Genomic DNA, 12,721 nt, shown 5'->3' with positions numbered 1-12,721 from the left:
ACTTGTTTCAAAGGCTCAATCTGAAATTCACTGTGCCACCTACTTGAGGAGACCTTGCAATATGGCAGTTTATAGGAAATAAATAAAGTAAATTTTTTTTTTTTTTGAGACGGAGTCTCACTCTGTTGCCCAGGCTGGAGTGCAGTGGCATGATCTCGGCTCACTGCAACCTCTGCTTCCTGGATTCAAGCAATTCTATAGGAGATACATTTTTTGTTTAAGGAAATCATGATAACCCAGTAAGCAGTCCCCTTTTATAAACCATTTTACAGAATTAATAATTAAGAAAAATCTGACCAGAATTTATTTTTTCAATCTAACTTGAAATTCTCCATACTCTATTTTTAAAACAAAATCACATAGAATAAATTCAAAATAATTATGTAGGAAAATAAGTAATTTTTAAAATATTAGATCCAATTTTAATTTATTTTGTGTTGGCAGACTATGCTATAGGATTGATGACTTTTGTACAGTATCACGTGTAATGTGCTCTGTTTTTGAGATTTGATCTTATTTTCATGGAAATATATTGCACTGGGAATACATCAAACAATTGTGGTAAGAGAGGTTTGGAAAACAATATGGAAATAGAAGTCTTCAAGAATGAAGGGTTCAAAGTGAAGATTGATTCAAGTGGTAGTATCATGTAGAAAGTGAGAGATTGTTCTTCAAGTCTGTAGTTTACCCTCCAAGCAAGGTAGAATCAGGGGATAGCAACAAGATTCTATCAGGGCACTTATCTCTGTCTATAATGAGACCCTTATGCGTTGGAGTGCTTTGCATTATCTACACATTCCAAAAGTGATTTTATTCTGCCCATGGCTTTAAAAAGCGTCTATGTGCCAGAGACTCCCAAGGTTATTTCTCTTCCAGTCTTTTCTTCTAGTCTTTAAATTCGTATATCCATCTGTCTATTCGTTATCTCCATTTGGAGGTCTAATAGACATCTCAATTTTCACATATCCAAAAATAAACTGCTGATCTTTGTCCCCAAATCTGTTCCACCCTTGTCTTAACCCCTTTTAGTTGATGGCAATTCCATCCTTCCAGCTGCTCAGCCAAAAGAAGTTGAGCCTATCTTTAATCCCTCTCTTTCTTTTGCATTCCATAGGCAATCTGTTGGGAAATCCTTTAGACTCCACCAATAATATAGCCAGATCCCCTTTCATCACCTCTACTCCTGCCAGTCAGATCCATGCCACCATCATCTTTCCCTTGAATTACTGTGCAGAGTGAGCATCCCAAATCTGAAGATCTGAAATCCAAAATGTGCCAAAATCTGAAACATTTTGAGTGCAGACATGAGCTCCAAGGAAATGGTCATTGGAGACTCTTAGATTTCATATTCTTGGATTTGGGATGCTCAACCAATAAGAATGCAAAAGTGCCCAAATCTGAAAAGAAAATCTGGAATCTGAAACACTTCTGGTCTAAGCGTTTCAGACAAGGGATTAACCTCTCATTAATTTCATTGCTTTAGCCCTTGCCATCCTTCACTCTTAACACAGTGGGTGGAGTGGTCCTCCTAGGTTGTGCCCCTCCTGCTGTTCACAACCTTGCATGTTCCCTCTTTCATTCAGAGTAAAGCCCAGTGTCCTCACAGTGACTCATAAAGCACATAAGCTGACTCCCTTCTGCCTTTACCTCATCTCCTCTTGCCGCTCCTCTGCTACTGGGCTCCAGCCACACAGGCTGCCTTGCTCGCTCTTGAGCATTTTATTCACAGCCTTCCCCTTGGCACCTTTGCACTGGCTGTGTCTTCTGTTCCTTCCCATTGGCTAACTTCTTCACCTCCGTCCAGTCTTTATTCACTCAGACATCATCTTCTCAGTGAGTCCTGTGTCTTCACATTGTCTTTCCTCCGCCTGCCCTGGCATCCTGGTCTTCTATTTCCTACCCTACATCCCCTCACACCCCCACAGTGTTTACCACCTGATAGGGTTCGGCTCTGTGTCCTCACCCAAACCTCATCTTGTAGCTCCCATAATAACCACGTGTCGTGGGAGGGACCTGGTGGGAGATAATTGAATCACGGGTCAGGTCTTTCCCATGCTGTTCTTGTGATAGTGAATAAATCTCATGAGATCTGATGGTTTTAAAAACGGGAGTTTCCCTGCACAAGCTCTCTGTTTGCCTGCTGCCATCCATGTAAAATGTGATTTGCTCCTCCTTGCCTTCCACCATGATTGTGAGGCCTCCCCAGCCACATGGAACTATAAGTCCATTAAACCTTCCTTTCATAAATTGCCCAGTCTCAGGCATGTCTTTATTAGCAGTGTGAAAACAGACTAACCCTTTAACATACTGTATAATGTATGTAATTATTCCATCTCTTGTTTATTGTCTTGTCTCCCCCATTGGGATGAGAAAGCTGACTTTTTTTTCTTTTTCATCAGTTTATTAGAAGCCCTTAGAACGGTGCCTTGCACAGAGTAAGTTCTCAATAAACATTGGTCAACTTCATTGAATACAGAATAAGTCAAAGGAACTAGCATTAAGTACAACAAACAGGTTAGATAGCCCTATACTGAAAAACTGTACAGTCCATAGTACAGAGAGAGATTGGTTCCACTTAACTAATTCTGTGTTACAAACCACGGCTGTATGTTGTGGCTAAAACAATATTATTTTGGGGGTTGATGAGCTCAGCTGGGAGGTTCTCACTTGGAGTTCCTCATACATACAGTCAGATGGTGGTGGCTGGAGTGAACTGAGGGCTCCTTCATTTACACAACTGTTACCTGGGCTTGGAGCTGGAAGGTTGGGGGCTGGCCAAGTGTCTCTTTCTCTAATTGTTACATTTACTTGGCTAGCTTGGGATTCCTCAGAGCATAGCAGTGGTCATGATTTCTTACATGGCAGTGAGATTCGCATAGAGCAAATGTTTCAAGAGGCCCAAGTGGCAGCTACAGATCCTCTTATAGCCTTTGAAGCCTCAAAACCATTTTTACCACTTAATGTGGGAATATGGCATGCACATACAAGGAGGGAAGGAATTGGTGATCCCCCTTTTAGAGACAATCTCCCCCAAGAGTAATGAACTCATAGACAGAATGAACTTATGAACAAAAGGTTATGGGAAGATAGAGGTTAAGCAGTATTGGATGATGATTGAGATGAATGATTGTGTCTCTGGTCAGATTACCTTAAACAAGTCCTGATTTTTCCATATAGTAGTTATCTGATCTTAGACAAATTACGACCATTTAATATTCAGTTTATCATCCAGAAACTATGGATAAGTAAACTTAGATTACTAGGCTTTTCTGCCGTTGGGCATATTTGGTGGGAAAAATTTGAGACATGTCATTAAGGAAAATGAAAGTTGATTTAATCAAACTAATTAGTTATATTGAGAATATTACATTTCCAGTCATTTTGGAAACAAGTTAGAAATTGAAATAAAAGCAGAAAATACTAGTAGTTGGTGAGTCTAAGCTTTATGACCATGGAGAGATGCTCATTCAAGTCTCTGGCCTTGAATACATGCACAGGTGATGAAAAATGCCGTAAAATGCCTGTCACTTAATTCTTTGACTTTTTTACTATTATTGGCTATGTATCTGATAGTTATAGATAAAGGATACTTATTACAGATGGACTTTTACTTTGTTTACATATCTGTTCTTTAATGATATAAATGTGTTTATTGACAAACTGGAGAAAAATTTCACTTCTTTTGGATGAATTCTGCTGCCACTGAAAAGCATACCTTTTTAGCAGTATTATGCAATGTTGGATGGCTTTGCAAAACCAATGCCAGATTCTTAAAAGGAAAGTCATGGAAAGGCTTTCAAAGTAACCACTTGTGCCTGTTGTTCTTACAAAGCAGCAGTTAATTTGCTTCTGAGTATCTGTAAGTGAAGAATTTTTGGCTTCTTTTTGAGACTGTTTCCTAATCTTATGCCAATACTTAGTTCTATTTGTACTAGGTACAATCCTAGTTCACTAAAACCATGGAGTAAGAGCTCTTTCTTCTAATCATTTATCTTAGACTTAGACAACAAATATAACTAATTTCTGGGTTTTAACTTTTTTCTTTATAATTATCGCCCAAGTTTTTTTTAATTTTTAAATTTTTATTTTTTTACTATGATAACTGAGGGTGATAGAAGGATCACTGAACTAACTAAAAGTCAAATGATCTGGGTTTTAGTTTTTTAACATATAGAATCTTTTGTCTATTAGTGTAATTGTCACTATTCCACTTTCTTGATGCGGTACTATAAGGATGAAATGAATGAAGAATTGCTTTAAAAGGATAAAAACCAAACACATTCAAATACAAGGTATTTTTATAATGGAAAGAAGATATGTTTATTTTACACAGTTTTGAAGAGGTTGAAGATTTCAAAAATCCTTAAATTGGGCTGAAACCCTTTGATGCTATGTAGATAGAATTTCCTCTATTTAGTCATGAGAATAGACATTGTAAGACAAATGGCATGATGTCTATTTTTCCTGCCTCATTTCTTTTTTTTTGTTTTTGTAGTTGTTTTCTCTTTTTTCAGATGAATGTCCTTATTTCCTTCTTTTCTAACACCCAGTACACACATTTACCCACAAATGCTTTTTGTTTTTGTCTTAAAAGGGAGCTACCATTAAGAAGGATGAGCAGACCGGGGCGATCACTGTGGCCAGAATCATGAGAGGAGGAGCTGCGGATAGAAGTGGTGAGACTTTAAATGTTAACCAAGTACAGACTAATCACGTGTTTCATGTGTAGCATTTCCAGTAGATAACTAAGAGGATAACCATCTTTGGATCTAATACAGCAGAACAAGTAATAAGATATTTTTCTCTGTGTTGAAATGTGAGAGCCTATTTAAATAAATGATAGATAAACATTACTCTATGGTCTTCTTGTACACAAGCATCCAAAGCTATCTTAAAACTTGTGGGCCGGGCGTGGTGGCTCACGCCTGTAATCCCAGCACTTTTGGAGGCCAAGGCGGGTGGATCACGAGGTCAGGAGATCAATACCATCCTGGCTAACACGGTGAAACCCTGTCTCTACTAAAAATACAAAAAAAAAAAAAAAAATTAGTCAAATGTGGTGGTGGGCACCTGTAGTCTCAGCTACTTGCGAGGCTGAGGCAGGAGAATCTCCTGAACCTGGGAGGTGGAGGTTGCGGTGAGCCGAGATTGTGCCACTGCACTCCAGCCTGGGTGACAGAGCGAGACTCCATCTCAAAAAAAAAAAAAAAAAAAAAAAAAAATCTTGTTTCTTCTGTGTTTCTCAATTGAAAAGTACTGCTAAGAGCATTCAGCCTTTAAGATAAATAAAAATTATTTTATTAGTATATTAGTATAAGATATCAGTAATGTGCATTTCTAGACAAAGACCAAGCTCCTGTTACCATTTCTTGGCCAGCATTACTATGTTGTGGTCTTTGAGTCACTGCTATGGAGAGGCATAGAGGCTGAAACCTGAGACGTGTGAAGGTCTCCTTTCCAATCGTTAAGTGTATTAAGGGAACCTAACAATGCTTTACTTATGGGAAACAGCTGCAAATTACAGTTTCGGTTGTGGGTAACACTGCTGATTTACAAAATCTCCTATTTCTCAGGTCTTATTCATGTTGGTGATGAGCTTAGGGAAGTCAACGGGATACCAGTGGAGGATAAAAGGCCTGAGGAAATAATACAGATTTTGGTAAGCTGTAAATTTCTTTTAAAGGTACAATAAAAATAAAATCGAATCACTGTATTTCAGACTTTTAGACTTGGTTTGACATAGACAGGATTTGTATTAAGCAGTGCAGGGTTCGAACACTTAATCCCTGTGTGTTCTTGGAAAATACCTTAATCTATTCATGCCTCAGTGTTTTCATTTACAAAATGAGAATAAATGAGATAGTATATAAAAAGAGTTTTAGGGCCGAGTGTGGTGGCTTATATCTGTAATCCCAGCACTTTGGGAGGCTGAGACAGGTGGATCACCTGAGGTCAGGAGCTTAAGACCAGCCTGGCCAACATGGTGAAACCCGTCTCTACTAAAAGTACAAAACAAAATTAGCTGCACGTGGTGGCAGTCACCTGTAGTCCCAGCTACTTGGGAGGCTGAGGCAGGAGAATCGCTTGAACCCAGGAGATGGAGGTTGCAGTGAGTCGAGATCACACCACTGCACTCCAGCCTGGGCGTCTTAGCAAGACTTTGTCTCAAAAAAAAAAAAAAAAAAAAAAAAAAAAGAGTTTAGTACCTGTCCCTGTCCCAAGTCTATACTTAGCAGATGGCATCTACACTGTAGCTGGTGATTCATTTATCTTTGTCTTCCTCCCATTGACACAGTCATATTCCATGCTATAGATCATAGCAATACAAATTAGTCAAACTAATTTAGATGTCTTTTGAAATCTGACACTTGAATAAAATTATTTTATGCCTTGGAAATATTAATTCTAAAGTTCATTTGTAAGATAAAAGGAAGGGAAACTCTCTTTTATATGTGGAAACATACTGGAAACCTATACCAACTAGAAGAGGTTTGAGTGTGTCTCAAAAACAGATCTCTGTATATATGAAAATTTAGTATATGGTTAAGGTGGCATTTTAAATCAGTGGGAAAACAGTGGAACATTTCATAGATGGTATCAGGTTAATGGCGCAGAAAAAATAAGGTCAATCCTTGTTTTACACAATACATAAAAATAAATTCCCAACAAATTAAATAAGTGCAAAAAAAACCCAAAAATTGCACAATAAAATGTAATATACAATTTTTATAATTATAAAGGTAGAAAAAGACTTTTTAACCTTGATATGAAAGTCAAATAGAAAAATAACAGATGTGTCTACTAGAATTCAAAACTTTCTTTATAGAAAAAAGGTGCCATAAAGAAACATCAAAGACAAATGAGATTGTATGAAAAATATTTTCTATATATATAATAAAAGGCTAATGTTTCAAAATATATAGAGATGATAAAAATCAATAAGAAAAACATTTACAGAAAAATCAGCAGTGCATATGGACAAATACTTTACAAAAGAAAACATAGATGTCTGGAGACACGAAGGTGATGCCAAGCCCAGGGCAGGCTTGATCCCCTCAAAGCATTTTCAGGATATGAGATTGGAAAGCTTGATGATGCCTAGAGTTGGTCAGGGTATAGGAAAATAGGTATATTTATATGATTTGGGGATGGGATAAATTATTAGTAGAACTTTTTGAGATCTGAAACTATCAAAATTTTAAATGTGCATACCCTTTAGTTGGAAATGAATCCTCAAGCAATAATTTGGTAAATGTGTATAAACAAAATTTTTCAAAAATATTCGGAAACTACCAAGAAAGTTGTGTTGATCAAATAATCATTCATCCATATGCTAGATTATTGTGAGGCAATCACAATGAGAGATAGACCTATATGGCTCAGCAGTAATAGTAATAACAATTGAGTCCTTATTAAATGACACTGTTGTAAGGACCATAGATCCATTTTAAAAAAAACACACAGACACAAACTAGAAAAATAAGAGGAGATTATAGAAAAGACTTTTGTTTTCTCTCTACCAATGCAATTCAGTATTACAGTATGAGAATTCTTTATAAGATTTGTGAGCGCCTTCTACAATAAGCAGTAGCAATGATATTACCATTTTGAAATAAATCAACCCTTTATAAAATTCTATTATTTAAACTATCAGAATCCCATTTTACTTAACTTGCTGTGTTGCACTAGAGCTGCCTTCTTAAGGCTCGGCCCAGAGCTGACTGTGTGATGCACCATTTCCCAGCTCAGCTTTCAGCAACTTCATGCTGGTGAATTGAAATTGACTATAGTGAAAGTATTTATACCATGGAAATTGACAGACAGTACACATCAGAGCCTTTTTTTAAAAAAATAAATGGAGTCCTGGTTTACCAGTGCACCACAGAGAGTGAGACTCAGAGATATGTCTTGCCCTACCCCCCTTCCTTTCATATCTTTCAAATGTGCCAAGTATTTAGTGCTTTCATGGAGCTTACAAATGAGCAGGAGTAACATATCTTATGAAATAATGGCATAAATAATTAAATGTGACTACAATACATGGTAAAAAGAGAGAGACAGAATGACATGAGACTATATTTAAAGAGAAATCCTATCTGAGATAACAAAAACTTGTGGGTGCTGGTACTTATTTTAATGAAGTTAGAATAGATACTCAGTCTTTTCATCTTTCAATTAATCTATTACATTGGATATTTTACTCGCTCACCAGAATACAATAGATATGAATGTTCTTTTTTTTTTTTTCTGATGGGCATTGCCACTAATTGAATCATGTATTTATAACTGCACTACTGACATTATAGGTGTTTAGTCCCCCAAAACATGGATGCTGATACTTAAATGTAACTGTCTGAACCTTGTACATTATTCTTAAAAAAAAAAAAAAAAAGCGTCTTGCTCTGTCACCTAGGCTGGAGTGCAGTGGTGCGATCACAGCTCACTGCAGCCTTGAACTCCTGGGCTCAAGAGGCCTTAGCTTCATCACCACACTTGGCTAATTTTTAAAATTTTTTTTGTAGAGCCAGGGTTTTTGCTATATTGCTGGTCTTGAACTCCTGGGCTTGGGTGATTCTGCCACCTTGCCTCCCAAAACACTGGAATTACAGACACGAGCCACTGCACCCAGACCTTTATACATTATCTGTTCTAGTCATTGAATACTGTGTTCATTTAAGGTGTTGTGCATATTTTGTGTGTTTCTATTTCGAAGAAACTTGGATGGGAATGTATTTACTTGACAGCTTAAAAGTACACAGGAAGTAAAAGTGGATTTAGGAGTTAATGTTTTTTAACTTATTCTACAAACTTCAGAGCTTTCTTTCTCACATTACAGGAATTTCTACAAAAATAGTTTCCTCCGTTTAGTCTATTTAAGAGTAGAAGCCCCAAGCTTGTAAATTTTCAGATGCATTTCACTTTCTACCTATTTTACCTTATTCTTCCTTGGGTCTGGTTTTCTAATAACTCCTTCTTTTATCTGATACCAGGCTCAGTCTCAGGGAGCAATTACATTTAAGATTATACCCGGCAGCAAAGAGGAGACACCATCAAAAGAAGGCAAGGTAATTATTGCTTAAAAACATTTCTTCGTGCGTGGGAGGGAAGTCATGTTTTTCCATCCAACACATATCCACTTTGTCACAACACATTTCTTTCAATATTCCAGTTTTAAAATTACTGTGTTTGGAGTCGGAGTTAGGAGAATATAGGCCATTTCACATTTATTTTTTATCTTTATTCATCTTTAATGAAACTTTTCTTCCAGATGTTTATCAAAGCCCTCTTTGACTATAATCCTAATGAGGATAAGGCAATTCCATGTAAGGAAGCTGGGCTTTCTTTCAAAAAGGGAGATATTCTTCAGATTATGAGCCAAGATGATGCAACTTGGTGGCAAGCGAAACACGAAGCTGATGCCAACCCCAGGGCAGGCTTGATCCCCTCAAAGCATTTCCAGGAAAGGTGAGCTGCTGGTACATAATAATGGCTTTTCTCCAGCTGACCTTTTGTTCTCTGCAAAATATCATTCTAGCATTGATGTGATAAAATATGCTATAAAACCTTGCCTTAGAATTTTTTATCCCATGGGTTTGGATTTCTGTTTTGTCTAACTAAGTATGATGAATGACCAAAAATAATATGACAGTACTGGGTCATATTAGATTTTTGTTATGAAGCAAATGGAAAATAGCACATTAATATCTTGAAACCATGTTGATATGAAAGGTGGAAAAAAAAAAGACCAGTGGTTTTGGAGGGAGGGAAGATAATTTACAAAAATTTGAAAGTGGGCGATTTGTTTCTTAATTTGAATCTATTGCATTACATTCATTTTTTTCTCTAACCTTTAAGTTTTTTCTTAAGACTAAATATTTTGATATTGTATTCACCTCGGACCTGTGCTGAAAATTGATAGGTATGTTGACCTTCTTTCTCCCAGGAGATTGGCTTTGAGACGACCAGAAATATTGGTTCAGCCCCTGAAAGTTTCCAACAGGAAATCATGTAAGTTTGTTAATAAGAATGCAGAGAAACCAAACCCTGATGTTTATTTTTGACTATTAAAGCAGGTGCTCATGGCAGAACAAAGGGTCCTATTACCTTAGCAATAACTTTGGGATCATCAATTCTCAGGAACAAACAAATATGAGATTCATATTTGGAATATTAACATGAATCTTTTGAGGAAAGGGGTGGTTGAGGTTGTGACTACTACTACTACTACTACTGTCTTTGATTTCCAAATATAGTTATTTTATTAAATGTCACCTAAAATACAGCTCTTCCTTCTTCAAAGCCAGGAAGTTTGGGTTAGGTATTTCTTGGTAAAGATTAGGGAGAAAAAAAATCTACCATTTTCTTGGGTACAAAAGTGATTGTGCTCAAGACCAATTGTTCTTAATTCCTTTCTTATCCCCAGATCATAATACTTCTGACCTTTAGCCTATCCCTTTGGAGTTATTACCAGACTAGATTAAAAGAAAATGAGAGAAAGACAAAGGATGGCTACTGTATGACTACTGAAAAACATAGTGTGCATTTAAGTACTTTTTTTTTCTCTTTCAGCCTAACCTTCTGTCAGCTTTTCTTTATTTCCCACCACCCAGCTCTTCAAGTCTGCATCCCATAATTTCCCTGTTCCACCTCGCCTAGATGTTTCATGGTTCTAGGTATTTTAAGAGGAAAAAACCAACCCTTTGTTTTTAGCATAGAAACTGTACATTAAACAGCGAAATGACCAAATAAATGGCCCTGGAATTTTACACCAACATCTGTTTTTAGTATTGTTGCATTTTTCACATCTCCTGTGATTTCTGTCAGTTTGCAGGAGCATATAGCCCAGGAATCACATTAGAAGGGAGCCAAACTGTAGTCGAGTATAAATCTCACAAGCAGGCAAATGCTTAAAGTGGAGCACTGATTCAAAAGCCTGCTTGTCCTTGCTACATTAAGTCTAGGCACAAGGAAAAAAACCCTTGTCACAGAATGCTACAAGTCTTCTGACATTAGAAAACTTAAAGCTTTCATGAGAATATTGCACTGTTCTTAAGCGTGATGACTTTTCACTGGCCAACTCACTAACAGAAAGGAGCTTTGAGGCTCCTTGCCTGACTGGCTGTCAAAGGGATTTTTAAATAGGAGGCTTACACATTTCTAATATATTTGGTATATGTGGGATAAGATAATGTGTCACTTAAAGATGAAATAAATGTAATTATACTCGAATCTGGATCCATACTCAACTCTTTTTCAGTCCTAGGCAACTTAGAAATGTACAGTTTGATATTATTATAAATTTTCATTGATTGAAAATTTTTGATAAGTGTATATGTATTTCTTTAAAAGAACTATACAAAAGGGATATATTGCTTTTTAATAGCTCTTTCAAACTGATTTCTATATAGATGCATATGAAGGTGAGGTGTGTGTTGGGGTATGTGTGTTTGTGTGTGTGTGTATGTAGAAGTATTAATTGTAACGGAGTCCTTTTGTATGTTGATTTGCATAATTTCTTTTTTATGTTAATACTTCAATATTTGGATCTGATAAATATTTATTCTAGCATTTATCTTTACTGAAATGTCCTCATTTGACTAATTTTGGTTTTTTTTGTTTTTGTTTTTGCTTTTTCTGCCTCTTGAATACCATTCAGAAATGTTTGCTGGTCCTCCTCTCTTTCTTTCTCCTCTCTCTCTGTCTCTCTTATTAAACTAGAGTTTGATTCACTGAGAGATGCATTGTTTGTTTTTATATATGTTATTTATTTTCAAATAAATCTGGTCAAAATTATCCTTATTAAATCATAAACATATAACAGATATGGACTTGTTCAGAGAGACAATATATTTCTGTGACAATTAAATAGGCAGCTAATGTCTTTATTCTCAAAGAATTGAAATTCTACTTGAAATTTCCTTGAATATTGTCTCACATAAAGTTAAAAGTTATGCATAAATCATTGTATTGATTCTGAACATTTTAAATGGCATTTAAAAACACTTTAACCTATGTTTTGATGATGATTCTTTACCAAACTAAAACTTGTAAAGGCCATCTGATCCACTACTTTCTGGATTTCAATATTTGGTACTTAGGGTTTTGGAATAGGAAACTTACGTTATTATGCCCTTTGTTGAATTATAGGAAAATGCCATGAAGAAAAACAGCAAGTTGGTATAAAATCTTTTGTTTTTATGATTTTGAATATTAATAGAATAGGGTTGTAAAAAAAGTTTCTGATTCAATTAAAATTTATAAAGGAAGAATAATTCTATCATGTCAATGTTTATAAATTTATTTTAAAAATACAGTGATAAAAACTTTATCCACTAATTTTTACAAGTGTACTTAACATCTAGGAGGAAATTGCAAATATAGGATTTGAAATAATGAATTTAGTCACATAATACCATTTACGAAATTAGCCAGTTAACTTTTTATACAAAGTGATTGCTCGTATTACTCTTTTAAAAATCTTTATTTTGCTTTTTATTTCATTTGTAGTGTATCACTATAACTTGAGTTTGCATGGGGGAAAAGTTCATGGAAGATGGTTCTGGAACTATAGGGTTTCAGTTAATATCAACACAGAAGTAAATAAGGAAGGGCACATCCCAATCTTACTATCTTTGCATTTTTGCACTTATATTTGTGCTAGAGCTCTAGTTCTTGGCTCCAAGGTAAGTAAAATCAGGAGCCATGATAATAACAACCTCTT

At 36.0% G+C, this 12,721-nt stretch overlaps 1 protein-coding gene across 10 annotated transcripts in view; it reads left to right on the top strand.

The window, feature by feature from the left end:
* Positions 1–12,721, top strand: part of MPP7 (MAGUK p55 scaffold protein 7) — a 284,148-nt gene that overhangs the window by 205,709 nt on the left and 65,718 nt on the right. For all 10 annotated transcript variants that reach the window (XM_055092545.1, XM_003821435.5, XM_034930201.3 and 7 more), the window contains 5 exons: positions 4,595–4,676; positions 5,574–5,659; positions 8,991–9,065; positions 9,269–9,465; positions 9,944–10,008. In XM_055092545.1, the coding sequence (XP_054948520.1) occupies positions 4,595–4,676; positions 5,574–5,659; positions 8,991–9,065; positions 9,269–9,465; positions 9,944–10,008 (505 nt within the window). The remainder of the gene's footprint in view (positions 1–4,594; positions 4,677–5,573; positions 5,660–8,990; positions 9,066–9,268; positions 9,466–9,943; positions 10,009–12,721) is intronic.

Source organism: Pan paniscus, chromosome 8 (genome assembly GCF_029289425.2).
Source record: "Pan paniscus chromosome 8, NHGRI_mPanPan1-v2.0_pri, whole genome shotgun sequence".
Lineage (NCBI taxonomy): Eukaryota > Metazoa > Chordata > Mammalia > Primates > Hominidae > Pan > Pan paniscus.
This window is presented reverse-complemented; position numbering and strand designations above follow the sequence as displayed.